The sequence below is a fragment of the Cannabis sativa genome, chromosome 6 (genome assembly GCF_029168945.1).
Source record: "Cannabis sativa cultivar Pink pepper isolate KNU-18-1 chromosome 6, ASM2916894v1, whole genome shotgun sequence".
In the NCBI taxonomy this organism is placed as follows: Eukaryota; Viridiplantae; Streptophyta; class Magnoliopsida; order Rosales; family Cannabaceae; genus Cannabis; species Cannabis sativa.
Genome location: NC_083606.1, coordinates 6,528,223 through 6,542,075, shown reverse-complemented (window position 1 = coordinate 6,542,075; position 13,853 = coordinate 6,528,223). Strand labels below are relative to the sequence as shown.

Sequence of the window (13,853 nt, the reverse complement as noted above, 5' to 3'; positions counted from 1 at the left end):
GAAGATATGGGTGGTGGTCATGGTGGTTGGCAAGGGTTTCGTGGTGCTGTTCTCTCTGCTAATTTTGGTTTCAAGACGAAGTTGAAAGGGTTATTATATAACCCTATCTCGTCAATTAGTTAAAAATAGCTGACGGTATAAGCTACACGTGTTAAAAATAAATGACACCTATGTCGTCGGTTATTTTTAAATAACCGATGCCATGGGGCGTGTTTTTACTAAGGGTGTTCGCGGTGCGGGGGGTGCGGTTTTTTACCACTTTTTCAAACCAAACCGCACATGCAGTTTTTCTAATTTCTCAAACTGCACCCGCACCGCGAAACTAAAAAGCCGCAGAAATCGCACCGTAAAAAATGGTGTGGTGCGGTGTGGTTTTTGCAGTTTTTACGGTTTAGACTATTACCAATAATTAAGCTATCACAAATACAACAAAGCTTGAGTAACACTTATTAAAAATACCATAAGGCTTGAAAATAAATATGAAAAAAAAAATAAGCTTCAATAACACAATAATAATTAGTCGGCTTTGGGTTGGACATTCACATATTATACCTAAATAAATATAAAAAATTAGTATTTTTATAATGTGCGGTGCGGTGCGGTTTGAACCGTATATTAATAATTTAAAACCGCAAACCGCACCGCACCGCGCAGTTTAGGAAAAATTTAAACCGCGACTGTACCACAAAAAATTTCAAATTGCATTTTTCTTACGGTGCGGACGGTTTAAGCGGCTTGATAAACACCCCTATTTTTTTTACAGTTTATTAATTCTGATTAAAAATCGAAGGCAAAAGATTTTAATAAATGTTATAACTACGTACAGTTTTTATAAAATAACCGTCTTCAAATGTCAATTTTGAAAAAGCAGAGTAGTTTTATCTACTTTAGCTTCACTTCTTATAAAAGTCATGGAAACAACATCTAAGGTTGTTTTGTTGTAGTGATCTCTATTTTGATTTTTTCTCATTTTTGCAGGTGATGACGCTTGCCACTTGCCAGTGATATAGTCGCCACTCAAACCCAATGAGATTATTCTCTCCATATCCCATGTAACTATGAATGTTGATGGGGCTAATATATTATTATTGTATTAGCGCCACATCTATATAATTTTAACATTTTTTTTTTAAAAAAAAATTATTAATTATTAATAAATAAAAATAAATTAATATTAAATTTTATTATTGATTAACAATTAAAAAATTAATTTTTATTTAAAATATACAAGTGGTGACACATTTTATTTGAAACTTTATAGGATTTGGTAGTAGTTATAATTCCGCACAAAAACTCTAATTAATAGTCATATAAATTAGGTTAATTAAGATTTTTGTTCCTTAAACTTTAACATGTACCAAATCATGTCTTTTGAACTTTTTTTGCCATTAAAAATTCTCTTTAAACTATTGAAATTGTTAAGGACTTTTATCTAATTTCATTCAATTTTACTATTTCAGTGATTGTTTATGTACTAAATCATGCTCTTCAGACTTTGATATCTACCAAATCATGCCGCTCAAACTTTGATATGTACTACATCATGCCCCTTGAACTTTCATCTATGTTAGAATTTTTTTATTAAAATTGGACAAAAGTCTCTACATTCAACAATCTCAATAGTTCAGAGACTTTTTTAACGATCTTAAAAGTTCAGAAAATATAATTTAATACACCTCAAAATTCGAGAAAAAAAAATCCTAATTAGTCCATAAACTAAGTTTGATAATGATATTTAATTATATTAAAAATAAATATCAACCATGACGAGATGACAGCACGTACGCCACCCTAAAGTCGTGGATAATTACACAATTAATATTACTATATTATAATTTATATTCACTATATTAATTGATACGCTATTATTAAATAATAACAATAATCAGATTCTATTGAACAGTTACTTCATCAGATCAATTGACAATTATTTTTGTCATTAATTTAATAACTAAATAACATTGGGAGTATGTCGTGATTAAAATAGTATATGGTTTCTGTGCAAGTTATCTTTCTTTGGTTTGATTGTCCAAGATTGTTGAGTTATTCTTTTATTTTCTTTGCTTAATATTTATTTATATTTCATTAGACGATCAAAAATTTAGTTTGTAGCATTTTTTATTTTCCTATTTCGATTAAGTTGTAAAATTTTATGTATTCAGAATGCTAAGATATTTTAATAAGTTTGATATTTTATTTCAAAAAACAAAAATATTGCACTAAGGTGACCTGGTGGTGTTATTGATATTGTTAGGGGTACGTAATTGTGGCAGCTAAGGCCGACTTAAGTATTGGGCAGCTTGGGTCATTGCACAAAATTTCCATTTTTTTTAAGGTCCAATTTTTTTTTTTAAAGAAAAGACCTAATCATGTCCTTTTTTTTTCCTATTATATATACATAAATAAAAAATTTATAATTAAAAATTTATGAACAAATCTTAAAAAAAAGTTAGTAATAGAATTGTAGTTTTAATGTACACGTTTTTTTTTTTCTAAAGAGCCCAATTTTAAAATTTTGCACAAGGCCACCAAAATGCTTGGACCGGCCCTGGTGGCACTTAAAGTTTTGAGTTTGTAACCAGCATAATTTAATAATTTTTTAGCGGCATAATTGTAATTTTTGTCAATAAAAAAAGACTTAAAAGTAGCTGATACTACATATTTCTGTTTAAACTAAATAATTTACAATCTGAGCTTTATAAGTGTTTTGTTTAAAATACTAACGAATTTCGTAGTGACGAAATTGAACGAAAATTAAAATTTTACTAACATTTGGTATGTATGCCGCCAAAAAATAATTATTAGATTTATACCGCTTACAAATTTAAAATTTTAAGTATATATACCGCTATATATCTAAATAGGCATTAGTAGTACCGATTATTATCACGAGGTAGTCTCTTGTAAACGGCTAACAATATTTTATAATAATTATATTCAATTGAAATACTGGCTTATATTAATAGGGCAATATTACACCTCATCATATAGTGATGTTGGGCAGTATATGGTGTTTTTTAGCAATTCTGAATAGTGGTGTCCAAGTGGAGTTAATTTGCTTATTCTCTTAGGGTCCGTTTGGTATGCAGGATTGGATTGGATTAGACAGGTTAATTTGTCTAATCCAGTGTTTGGGCATAGTAGAAGTCTGGATAACTAATCCAGCTAATCTCATCTGTTTGGGATTATTTATCCCATCCAGCAGGGTGGGATAAATAATCCCATGCAAATGAGATTTTTTTTATCGTTTTTTTAATTTTGATTTTATTAATATATTTTAAATTTTATAAGAATTTAAATGAAAGAATTATCACACATTTATTTATAAATTTGTTTATCAAAAACTTATTTATTAAAATTAGTGAAAATGTATAATTTTAAATTATTATACATAAGTTTTCAAAATTTAAAATATTGTTAATTAAACAATAGTTACTTAAATTGATTCTAAGAGAAACAATATGACAATAAAATTATATATTATTTTTAAATGATTAGAAAATTTATAAAAATATTATGAAAAATTAATATTTATATTAAATTAGTGTTTAACATAAACAATTTTATATTATTCAAGTATTTTTATTTTACTATTTTAATTATAACTAAATAAAAAAATATGCTAAACTATTTTATTATATATTTATGATATATATTTGATTATATAAGATATATTATTTTATTTAATTTTATAATTTAATTATTTTTTTTTTTTTTGTATTTTTTTTTTTGCTGTGAATCATTATTTTTTTATTTGTTTATTATTATATATTTTAATTTTAATTTAATATTATATATTTTTATTTTAATTTAAGTTTTTTTTCTAAAAAGAAATAAATAAAATAGTCCAGTCTATTCTTAAACTAAATATAGGATTACTTTCAGCATAATCCAATCTTGTTCAGTCTAGTCCAATCTTTTTCAGTCCAATCCAGTCCAGTCTATTAGGTAAACGCATTTTTGCACCTAATTTAAGAGATATTTTATTAATTTTTTGGTACGTAAATAAATTATGTGTAATCATTTCTTTTATGACCACAAAACAATTTGACTTTTACTCGTAGTAAAATTTGTAACTTAAAATAATAATAAAAAATTATGATTAAAATTATATTATTATTATTATTAGGGGAATTACTTTATATACTCCTTTTTAACTTTTTTTTTTTAAAGTTATGGTTTGGGTTTCTAAAGTAGTTGCAGCGCTAGTTGCAATAGGGGTTTTTGTACGATTTTTTGTTAAAATTTAAGTTGCAGCACTAGTTGCAATAGGAATTTCTATGTAAATTCCGTAAAAATGTAAAAAAAAAAAATAAATAAAAAATAAAAAATAAAAAAAACCCCTTATTATTAATATTATTATTATAAATTTTGTTTGTGAAATATTATTAGTTAGAAATTTTATAATTTGTTGTGAATAAAATTAAATTGGTGATAATTTGTATTTAAATTAGTAGTTACTTGTAGATTTGAAGTTTCAGAATTACAATTATTCTAACTTTTTAAATTATAGTCCTCATCACGTTTTAGTTACGCGAGATTATAGTATAACATGCAAAAAAAAATGTATAATTTAATACAATGTCAATCATACATACCTAATCCCTTAAATATTTGTCAATGAAACTCACCAAAATACTCCAAATAATTGAACTCCAGAAATACTTATCACTTCCAACATGGAACTCCAACTACTCTCTTATTATTTCCAAATAACCCTCTTGATCATCATCATCATTATCTCTTTTGCTTTTGTTTTTAAGGTAGTGAACATAATATTACTACTTTTGGAAAAAGCTGATGATCATGGTCATCATACAAAAAACTCATCTTCAAAACTACCCCCAGGACCATGGAGATTACTTTTGGTGGGAAACATGCACCAACTAACCTCATTATTAGGCTCAAATTCTCCATTACCTCATTATACACTCAGAGACTTAGCCAAAAAATATGGACCACTCATGTACCTCAAAATTGGACAAGTTCCAACTTTAATGGTTACATCACCATGGTATTGCTTTTGCATCTAGGCCTCAGATTCTTGCTTCAAAAATCATGTCATATGATTGTACAGGCATTGTATTTGCTCCATATGGTGAGTATTGGAAACAAATTAGAAAGATATGTGCTTTTGAATCCCAAAACTGTTCAAACATTTCAACCCATTAGAGAACAAGAGTTGTTAAATCTTGTACAAGAGTTAGCTGCAGTTGCTAGATCTGATTCTATGGCTATTAATTTTACTGAAAAGGTCATAGCTTTATCTTATAACATCATATCCAGGGCTGCCTTTGGCAAGAAAAGTAGTGACCATGAAGAGTTCATATTGATTGTGAAGGATGTTATCAACTACTGTGAAGACTCCTTTTCTTAGGTTTTATTAGGTTTTGTAGGCCCTATTTCTGGCCCATATGTTTCGGCCCATTCTTCCTATTGGGCTGCCTTCCTTTTTGCCTATATATACTCACTATGTAAAAGACCTAAATTACTTTAGTCACTTGGCATTCTCAGCCGTGACCTAGCAGTAATACAAAACAAATATTCCTTTGTTTTCTCCCTTCATAATATGGTATCAGTTGCATAAACCCAGCCATCTTCTTCTTCATTCACCCTCTTCCATGGCTCCTAGGACTAGAAACTCCATGGCCGCCGCTTCCATCTCCGGCCACGAAATCTCCACCGCCGAAAATACCATCGCCGACGTCGAAGCTCCGCCGCCTCTACCTCCGACTGTTCCTCCATTGTCGCACACCATCACCGGACCTTCTTCCCCTCCGTCCGATCCTCCCATTTCTGGTGTTTTCGGCTCCGGCAACGTTGCCGATCTCACCATTAGTGGAACGATCGGACCTCCCTCTGAAGCTCCGATCACCACCACCACGGCACCGGCGCCTTCCTCCTCGGCCTCATTCCCTTACACTTCGCTTCCGCCATTTTCTGTCACCACCACAACTCCGACTGTCCACCAGCCGTCCGCCATTTTTTCCGGCACCACCGCTGTCCCCGCCACCACCTTCGGCCAGCCAAACCTCTCCACCTCCTTCGGCCAACAGAGTACTCACATTCCCTTTGGACCGAACCATGCTCATCTTGGTGGTAATACTTCTAATCTTGGCCATGGAAATGTATCTTTTAATGATAACTATTTGTTTACTGCTAATCACGGCCTTTCTCGTGCCGTTCTTGATCGACCTTCCCAAGATGAGCGCACTCCGCTTTATCTAGGAACTGGAGATCACCCAAACAACCTCATTGCTTCATTTCTCTTGACTGGTCAAGAAAATTTCCAGTCATGGAAGCGTGCAGCCTCTATCAATATTGCTGCAAAAAATAAAACCCCCTTCATTGAAGGCACTATACCCCGTCCTCCTCCTAATGATCATTCTCGATCTGCATGGGACATTTGTAACAATATGGTTATGTCATGGATTCTTCAGTCTGTATCTCGTGAGATCGCTGCTAGTATCATGTTCAAAACTACCGCTAGTGAGATGTGGTCCAACCTCCATGATCGCTTTAACCAAAGCAATGGTCCCCGCATCTTACAACTTAAAACCGCCGTTGGCAATGTCAAACAGGGTGATAATTCCGTCACCACATACTTTACTCAGTTGCAAGCTCTTTGGGACGAGCTCAACGAATACCAACCTAATATCCCCTGCACTTGTGGTTGTACTTGCGGCGCGATGCAAAAGGTTCAAGACTACTATACAAGAGACCAGACTATTCAATTCTTGATTGGTCTCAATGAATCTTACTGGGGTATTCGGGCTCAAATTTTACTCTACGAGCCGCTGCCTTCTTTATCCAAGGTGTTCTCCATGGTCGTTCAACAAGAACGACAACGCTGCCTTGGCAATACTGGCGTTGTTGCTGCTACTTCGGCCAAACCTAACCCTAACCAACCATCTCGCAACAAGAAACCCCGACCAACTTGCTCCAACTGTCTCAAACCGGGCCATCTTGTTGACAAATGTTATTTCCTTCATGGTTTTCCTCCCGGATATGGAGACAAGAAAAAGAACACTACCACTGCTCGGGCCAATCAAGCCACGGTGACTCCCACTCCAGACCCTTCCGCGGCTGGCAATTCACAAATCCAGCTCAGTCAACAGCTGATCTCTCTTCTCAATCAACAAATCCAAGGCGCCCCCTCCACCAGTGAAACCCTTCCTGTGGTCTCAAACGTCTTCGGTAATAACAACTCTTTTCCCCTTTTTTTATGGATTGTAGATAGTGGTGCTACTCATCATATTTGTCACTCTCTTCATTGTTTTACATCTTTAAATAAAACTAATGTTGCTAACTTGGTCACTTTACCTAATGGTCATCAGATTCATATCAACAAAACGGGAACTGTTAAAATTTCCGACCAAATTGTCTTAACGAATGTCTTGTATATTCCTCAATTTAAATTCAATTTATTTTCGGTTAATGCTTATCTTGAACATTGTCCTAACAAAGTTACTTTCACTTTTGATCAATGTTTGGTTCAGGATCCCTCCCTGACTTTTACGATTGGGACAGCTAAGAAAGTTGGACAACTGTTTTTCTTTGAACAAGACCATCGTCTTCTTACTACGGATATTTCTGTTTTTGCAAACACTACATGTAATTTGAAGGATCCCTGGCATTTCCGCCTTGGACATCCTTCTATGAACATTTCTACTATGTTAAACAATAGTTTGCAATTTTGTGATAAACCTATCAATTTTATGTGCTCTATATGTCATTTTGCTAAACAAAGGCGTCTTCCTTTTCCATCTAGTAATAATTTTGCTAATTCTGCTTTTGATTTAATACATCTTGATATATGGGGTCCTTTTCATGTTAGTAGTATTGAAGGTTACCGCTATTTCTTAACCATTGTAGATGATTTTTCTCGCTATACTTGGGTTTACATGCTCACTTGCAAATCTGATGTTTCTTTCATTATTCCCCAATTTTTTGCTCTTATCGCCACTCAATTTTCAGTTAACATTAAAGCTGTTCGCTGTGACAATGCTAAAGAGCTCAATCTAACAGCCTTCTACGCCACCAAGGGAATCTCAATCAATAATTCTTGCGTTGGTCGTCCTCAACAAAATTCTGTGGTTGAGCGCAAACACCAACACATATTAAACGTTGGTAGAGCATTACTATTTCAATCTCATTTATCCTTACCTTACTGGAGTTATGTCATTAATACTGCTGTTTATCTTATCAATCGTACTCCATCTAAATTACTTAACAAGAAAACTTCTTTTGAGATTCTTTATAACAAAGCTCCCAATTATACTCACCTCAAAGTCTTTGGTTGTCTTGCTTTTGCTTCGACTTTAGAAACCAAACGGCACAAGTTCTCCCCGAGATCTCGACCTTACGTTTTTATAGGTTACCCCCCTGGTATGAAAGCTTACAATCTCTTAAGCATTGAAACTCAAGAAATCATTCAATCTAGAGATGTTTACTTCCATGAAGATATTTTTCCACTTTCCAAAACTATATCTCCCACATCCATCAATGAATTATTCTCATCTTCTTTAATTCCTTCTACAGGACATTCACATACTCCCTCTGAGGACTCATCGCATGTTCCCAACTCTGATGGACATTCATCTTCTAATAGCTTGCCTATGTCAAACATTAATCCCGATGAAGTTCCATCCACACCCAAGAACATGTCTACTACTTCTCCCATCACTTCAACAATGGGAAGACTTTTATCTAAACCAAAACGTCTTTCTGATTATATTTGCAATAATACTACTGCTACTTCTACTGCTCACCCTATCAATAAATACTTGTCTTACAATAGGTTGACGCAGCCCTTTCGTGCAGCAGCTCTTGCTGCCCATACAATGGTAGAACCCACCAGCTACAAAATGGCAGCAAAGGATCCTATATGGCGAAAAGCTATGGACACTGAAACTGATGCCCTTGAAGCCAATGACACTTGGATAGTTGTGACTCTCCCTGATGGTCACTATGCCATTGGTTGTAAATGGGTATACAAAATAAAATACAACGCTGATGGCTCTGTTGATCGATGTAAAGCTCGATTAGTTGCCAAAGGCTTCAACCAAAAACAAGGTATTGATTATCTTCACACTTTTGCCCCTGTTGCAAAGTTTAATACCTTAAAACTTATGCTTGCCATTGCGGCCATTAACAATTGGTCTCTGTACCAACTTGATATAAACAATGCCTTTCTTCATGGCGATTTAAATGAAACTGTCTATATGACATTACCAAAAGGGTATAAACCCAAGGGACAAATTCCCCCAAATGCTGTTTGTAAGTTGACCAAAAGTCTCTATGGCTTGAAACAAGCATCTAGACAATGGTACTCAAAACTCAGCAATTACCTTCTATCCACTGGCTTCACCCAGTCTCTTTCAGATCACACACTATTCATCAAAAATGATAAAGGCATTTTTCTTGCCATTCTAATATATGTTGATGATATTGTAATTACCTCTAACAATGATGATGCTGTTTCAGTTTTTAAACAGCAACTTAACTCTGTGTTTCAACTTAAAGACCTGGGTCCTTTACGTTTTTTCTTGGGATTGGAGATAGGTCGTTCTTCCTCCGGAATATCTGTCTCCCAACGCCCCTTTACACTTCAACTTTTAACTGACACAGGTTTTCTAGGAGCATCGTCTGCTCCCACACCAATGGAATCCAACATTCGGCTCTCCTCCGATGTTGGAAAACCATTAGATAATCCCAAAATTTATCGCAGCCTCATTGGCAAACTTCTTTACTTAACTATCACACGGCCTGATATCTCTTTCGCCGTAAACAAACTAAGTCAATTTCTATCCAACCCGAGGGTTCCCCACCTCACTGCCGCTCAGAGAATTTTACAATACCTTAAGGGTACCTCGGGACAAGTACTATTCTTTTACTCAGCATCTTCTACTAACATATCTGCTCATGCTGAAACTGATATGTCCGGCAAGGACTTTCATCTTAAATTTTTTTCAGATGCTGATTGGGCCTCTTGCAGTGACACTAGAAGGTCTGTTTCTGGCTATTGTGTTTTTCTTGGCAAATCTCTCATCTCTTGGAAATCAAAAAAGCAGTCCACGGTCTCGCGTTCTTCTGCTGAAGCTGAATACCGGGCTATGGCCCATGCCACTTGTGAGATCACATGGTTTTTGGCTCTTCTTCGAGATTTTGGCATCCAGCACAAAGATCCCGCCATCCTTTATTGTGACAACACTGCCGCCATTCACATCTCCGAAAACCCCGTATTCCATGAACGCACAAAGCACATCGAGATTGACTGCCATGTCGTCCGAGAGAAGATCCAAGAAGGCACACTTAAGCTCATTCATGTCACCACCAAAAACAATCTCGCCGACATCCTCACGAAGCCTCTTTTACCTAGCTATTTCCAATCTATTGTAACCAAGATGAACCTAAAGAACATATATAGTTCATCTTGAGAGGCGGGTATTAGGTTTTGTAGGCCCTATTTCTGGCCCATATGTTTCGGCCCATTCTTCCTATTGGGCTGCCTTCCTTTTTGCCTATATATACTCACTATGTAAAAGACCTAAATTACTTTAGTCACTTGGCATTCTCAGCCGTGACCTAGCAGTAATACAAAACAAATATTCCTTTGTTTTCTCCCTTCATAATAGGTTTGTTGATAAATGGGGTAAAGGGAGCTAAATATGAAAGTCTCAAATTAAAGGCTTCAAAGATATTGGAAAATATTATCAATGAAAAGTCATCATCATCATCAAGTGAGAAGTGGAAAAGAAGAGGACTTGGTTGATGATCTTCTGAAATTTCATTACAATGTAGGTCTTGGATTCAACGTAACAAAAGAAAATATTAAAGCAGTTATCTTGGTAAGTACCTACACATTTATATAATAAAAAAGAGTAATGATCATATATATTTATTCAAAAGAGAATTGTTGAAACACACCACCTTGGAATTCTTATTGGAAAAGGTGAAACCGATCTTTGGACAAAGCCGTGGGTGCCGGAGTCACTACAAAAAATCTTACTTTTGGTCACAACAAAACTTGTGACTAAAAGTGAAAAAATTGTGATTAATTATAAATCATGATTTCTATGTTGTGACTAAAAGGTCCGTAGCTAAAGGTTTCAGTCACAAAAATTATAATTAGTTGTGACTAAATGTATTTTTAGTCACAATACTTGTTGTGACTAAAACTAAATTAGTGACAACTTGTAACTAAATACTATGTTTTAGTCACAAGTAACATTTTGTTGTGACTAAAAGTCACATTTAGTCACAAAAAAATTATATTGTGACTAAAAAGTTGTCACTAAAAGTAGCAGTTTTTTGTAGTGGGTTTAGCCCGGACGAGGTTAGAAGTAGCTTCACCTATGCAATTACTCATAAATTCTCCACTGTTTCAGACTTATTCTTGCCAAGATCCTAGTCATGGAATGTCAACTTGATAAGATCTTGCTTTTCTCATGAAGTCGCTGATGCTATTATCCATATCCAACCTTTGGAGGATGATGATGATCGAGTTTTCTGGAAAAGCAGCAATAAGGGGTTTTTTTCCGTCAAAAATGCTTACTGGCTCTCTCAATGCCATCGTTTCCAGGAGGAAAATGTTTGTTGGAAGGAACTTTGGAAGTTAGAGCTACATCCTCACCACTCTCTGTTGCTTTGGAAGGCTATGGGGGGATGTCCGGCTCTCGAAACTAAGCTCACCTTCCTTAATCACCAAGACAGATTGTGCTACTTGTGTAACAATGAGTTGGAAAAGGGTATCCATCTCTTCTGGGACTGCATTTTTACTCGCAATCTTTGGTTTCAATGTCCCTGGGCTTTGCTTAGGGGAAACCAACATTTCGACTCGTTTGAAAGTCTCTTTTTATGGCTCAGCAACTTCGGGGATCCAAAACTTCTGAGCTATGCTGCGTGTGTGGTTGAAGGGATTTGGCAGTGTAGGAATGAGTTCATCTTTCAAAACATTGCTCTAGACTCTATTGCAATTTCTCGCAGTGTCCACAAACGGTTTGAGGAGTTCTATTCGGGTGTGGCTGGCACCCAACACTGTGAACTTCTTGATGTTGGTTGTGACCAGGGACAGTTTGTGGCTTGCTTTATGGTCGATGCTTCTGTGGTAGATTGTTCTGCTGGTCTTGGTATTATTCAGGTGGATGAATGTGAATACGGCTATCTCTTGCCAAGCGGTGTGTTCTGTTAACAGCGTGCTAGAAGCAGAGTTGGCGGCTATTCATCTTGTTTTGGTGGTGGCTCTTGAGGAGCGGTACTCTTTGGTGGTCATTGTTTTTGACTCAGCTACCGTTGTTGAGGCACTGAATATCAAAGAGCTGCCTCTTGTGTGGGGCTCCTATCCTATTTTTTGCAAATGTGTATCTCTTTTGAATTCCTTTTCCCATATTATGTTTAATTTTACTCCTCGTGAGAAAAATTATGTTGCTAATAGGCTTGCCTATTTGGCTAGAGTGAACAATGTGTGCAAAAAATCTGTTGGTAGGGAGGCAGTTCCCCTTGTGACTGCTCTTTAAGGTTTTTTGGTTTAAATAAACTTCTTAATTATCAAAAAAAAAAAAAAAAAAAAAAAAAAACACCACCACTAGTGTCTAGCAATCTACTCGGTGTCATATTACAATATTGGTGTAATTAAGTATCGGATCTCATATAACTTACAGAAAATAGCTTTTAGGGAATATCGCTAACCAATCGTGGGACGTCACCTATAGAAGATGTTGGATACCATTGGTGCCCAATAACAATGCTCTATTCAAAATATGCATCTTGTGTGTGGAATAGGAATATGAATGATAACTAATTATAATATTTGATTTGTTGTTGGAATGAGTACTGTAATCAAAATTATTTTATTTTGTTTAGTGTGAAAATGTAATATAATAAAATGTATATTGACCAAAATATCTTTATTACTTTTATTTTTATAATTAGAAAATATTTAAATAAAAAGTAAAGTATCCTTTTGAGTTTCTTTTATTATATGATTATATTAATTTTGTAATGTAGTATAATTGTAATGACCATTATAATTTTTTCAGCATAATAAATATTACCTTATACAACCATTACAATGTAATTGATTACAAAATTTTAAAAAGAATAGCAAACAAAGTAATGGACACGTTGATTACCATTATAATTCCTATTCGTATGGACCAATCATCCCCAAAGGTATTGATTGAATATAATTTAGAGGTGTTCATCAAACCGTTCACACCACACAAACTGCCCGCACTGCACCACATTGCATAAAAAACGTAGTTTGAAATCCATGGTAGTGTGGTTGCGGTTTGAATTTTTCCAAACCGCGTGGTGCAGTATTGTTTGTAGTTTTGAATTTAATAATTATGGTTTAAACCGCACCGCACTATATATTACAAATTTACCAATTTTTACAATAAAATTTTTATTATTTTTTTTATGTAAGAACAAATATATGTAATACATGTACATATTGCATTATTTTTTTAGAGACAATTCAATATAATGACTTGATGATTTTTTGAAAATAAAGCGTTGATAGATAGAAAAATTAGACCTCTCGGTCGTTACAAAGGATAGTATCAGGTATCGAGGAGGGTTCCACAAAACCCGAAATGTTCTGGGCAAAAGCCCAATTAGCCACATTATGGGCCGCAAAATTACAACACCGAGAAATAAACGTAAAATTACAAGATAAAAAGTTTTTAGAGAGTTGATCACATAAATAAACATAATTATCAATATTCCACATAGATTGGAGACCTTTCAGTGCTTTGATAACCAATTCTGAATCACTCTCCACCAAAATATAGTTGTGGTTCTTAAGTCTAGCCGAGTCCAAAGCCAGATGACACGCCACCGCCTCACCA

The 13,853-nt window shown here is 34.6% G+C and overlaps 1 protein-coding gene across 1 annotated transcript; it reads left to right on the top strand.

The window, feature by feature from the left end:
• Window positions 1–5,621: 5,621 nt before the first annotated feature.
• On the top strand, window positions 5,622–7,787 carry LOC133039119 (uncharacterized). The gene is made up of 2 exons (XM_061117937.1): window positions 5,622–7,197; window positions 7,500–7,787. Exons 1-2 carry the CDS (start codon window positions 5,622–5,624, stop codon window positions 7,532–7,534), a joined length of 1,611 nt encoding a protein of 536 aa, XP_060973920.1. The 3' UTR covers window positions 7,535–7,787.
• Window positions 7,788–13,853: the final 6,066 nt, after the last annotated feature.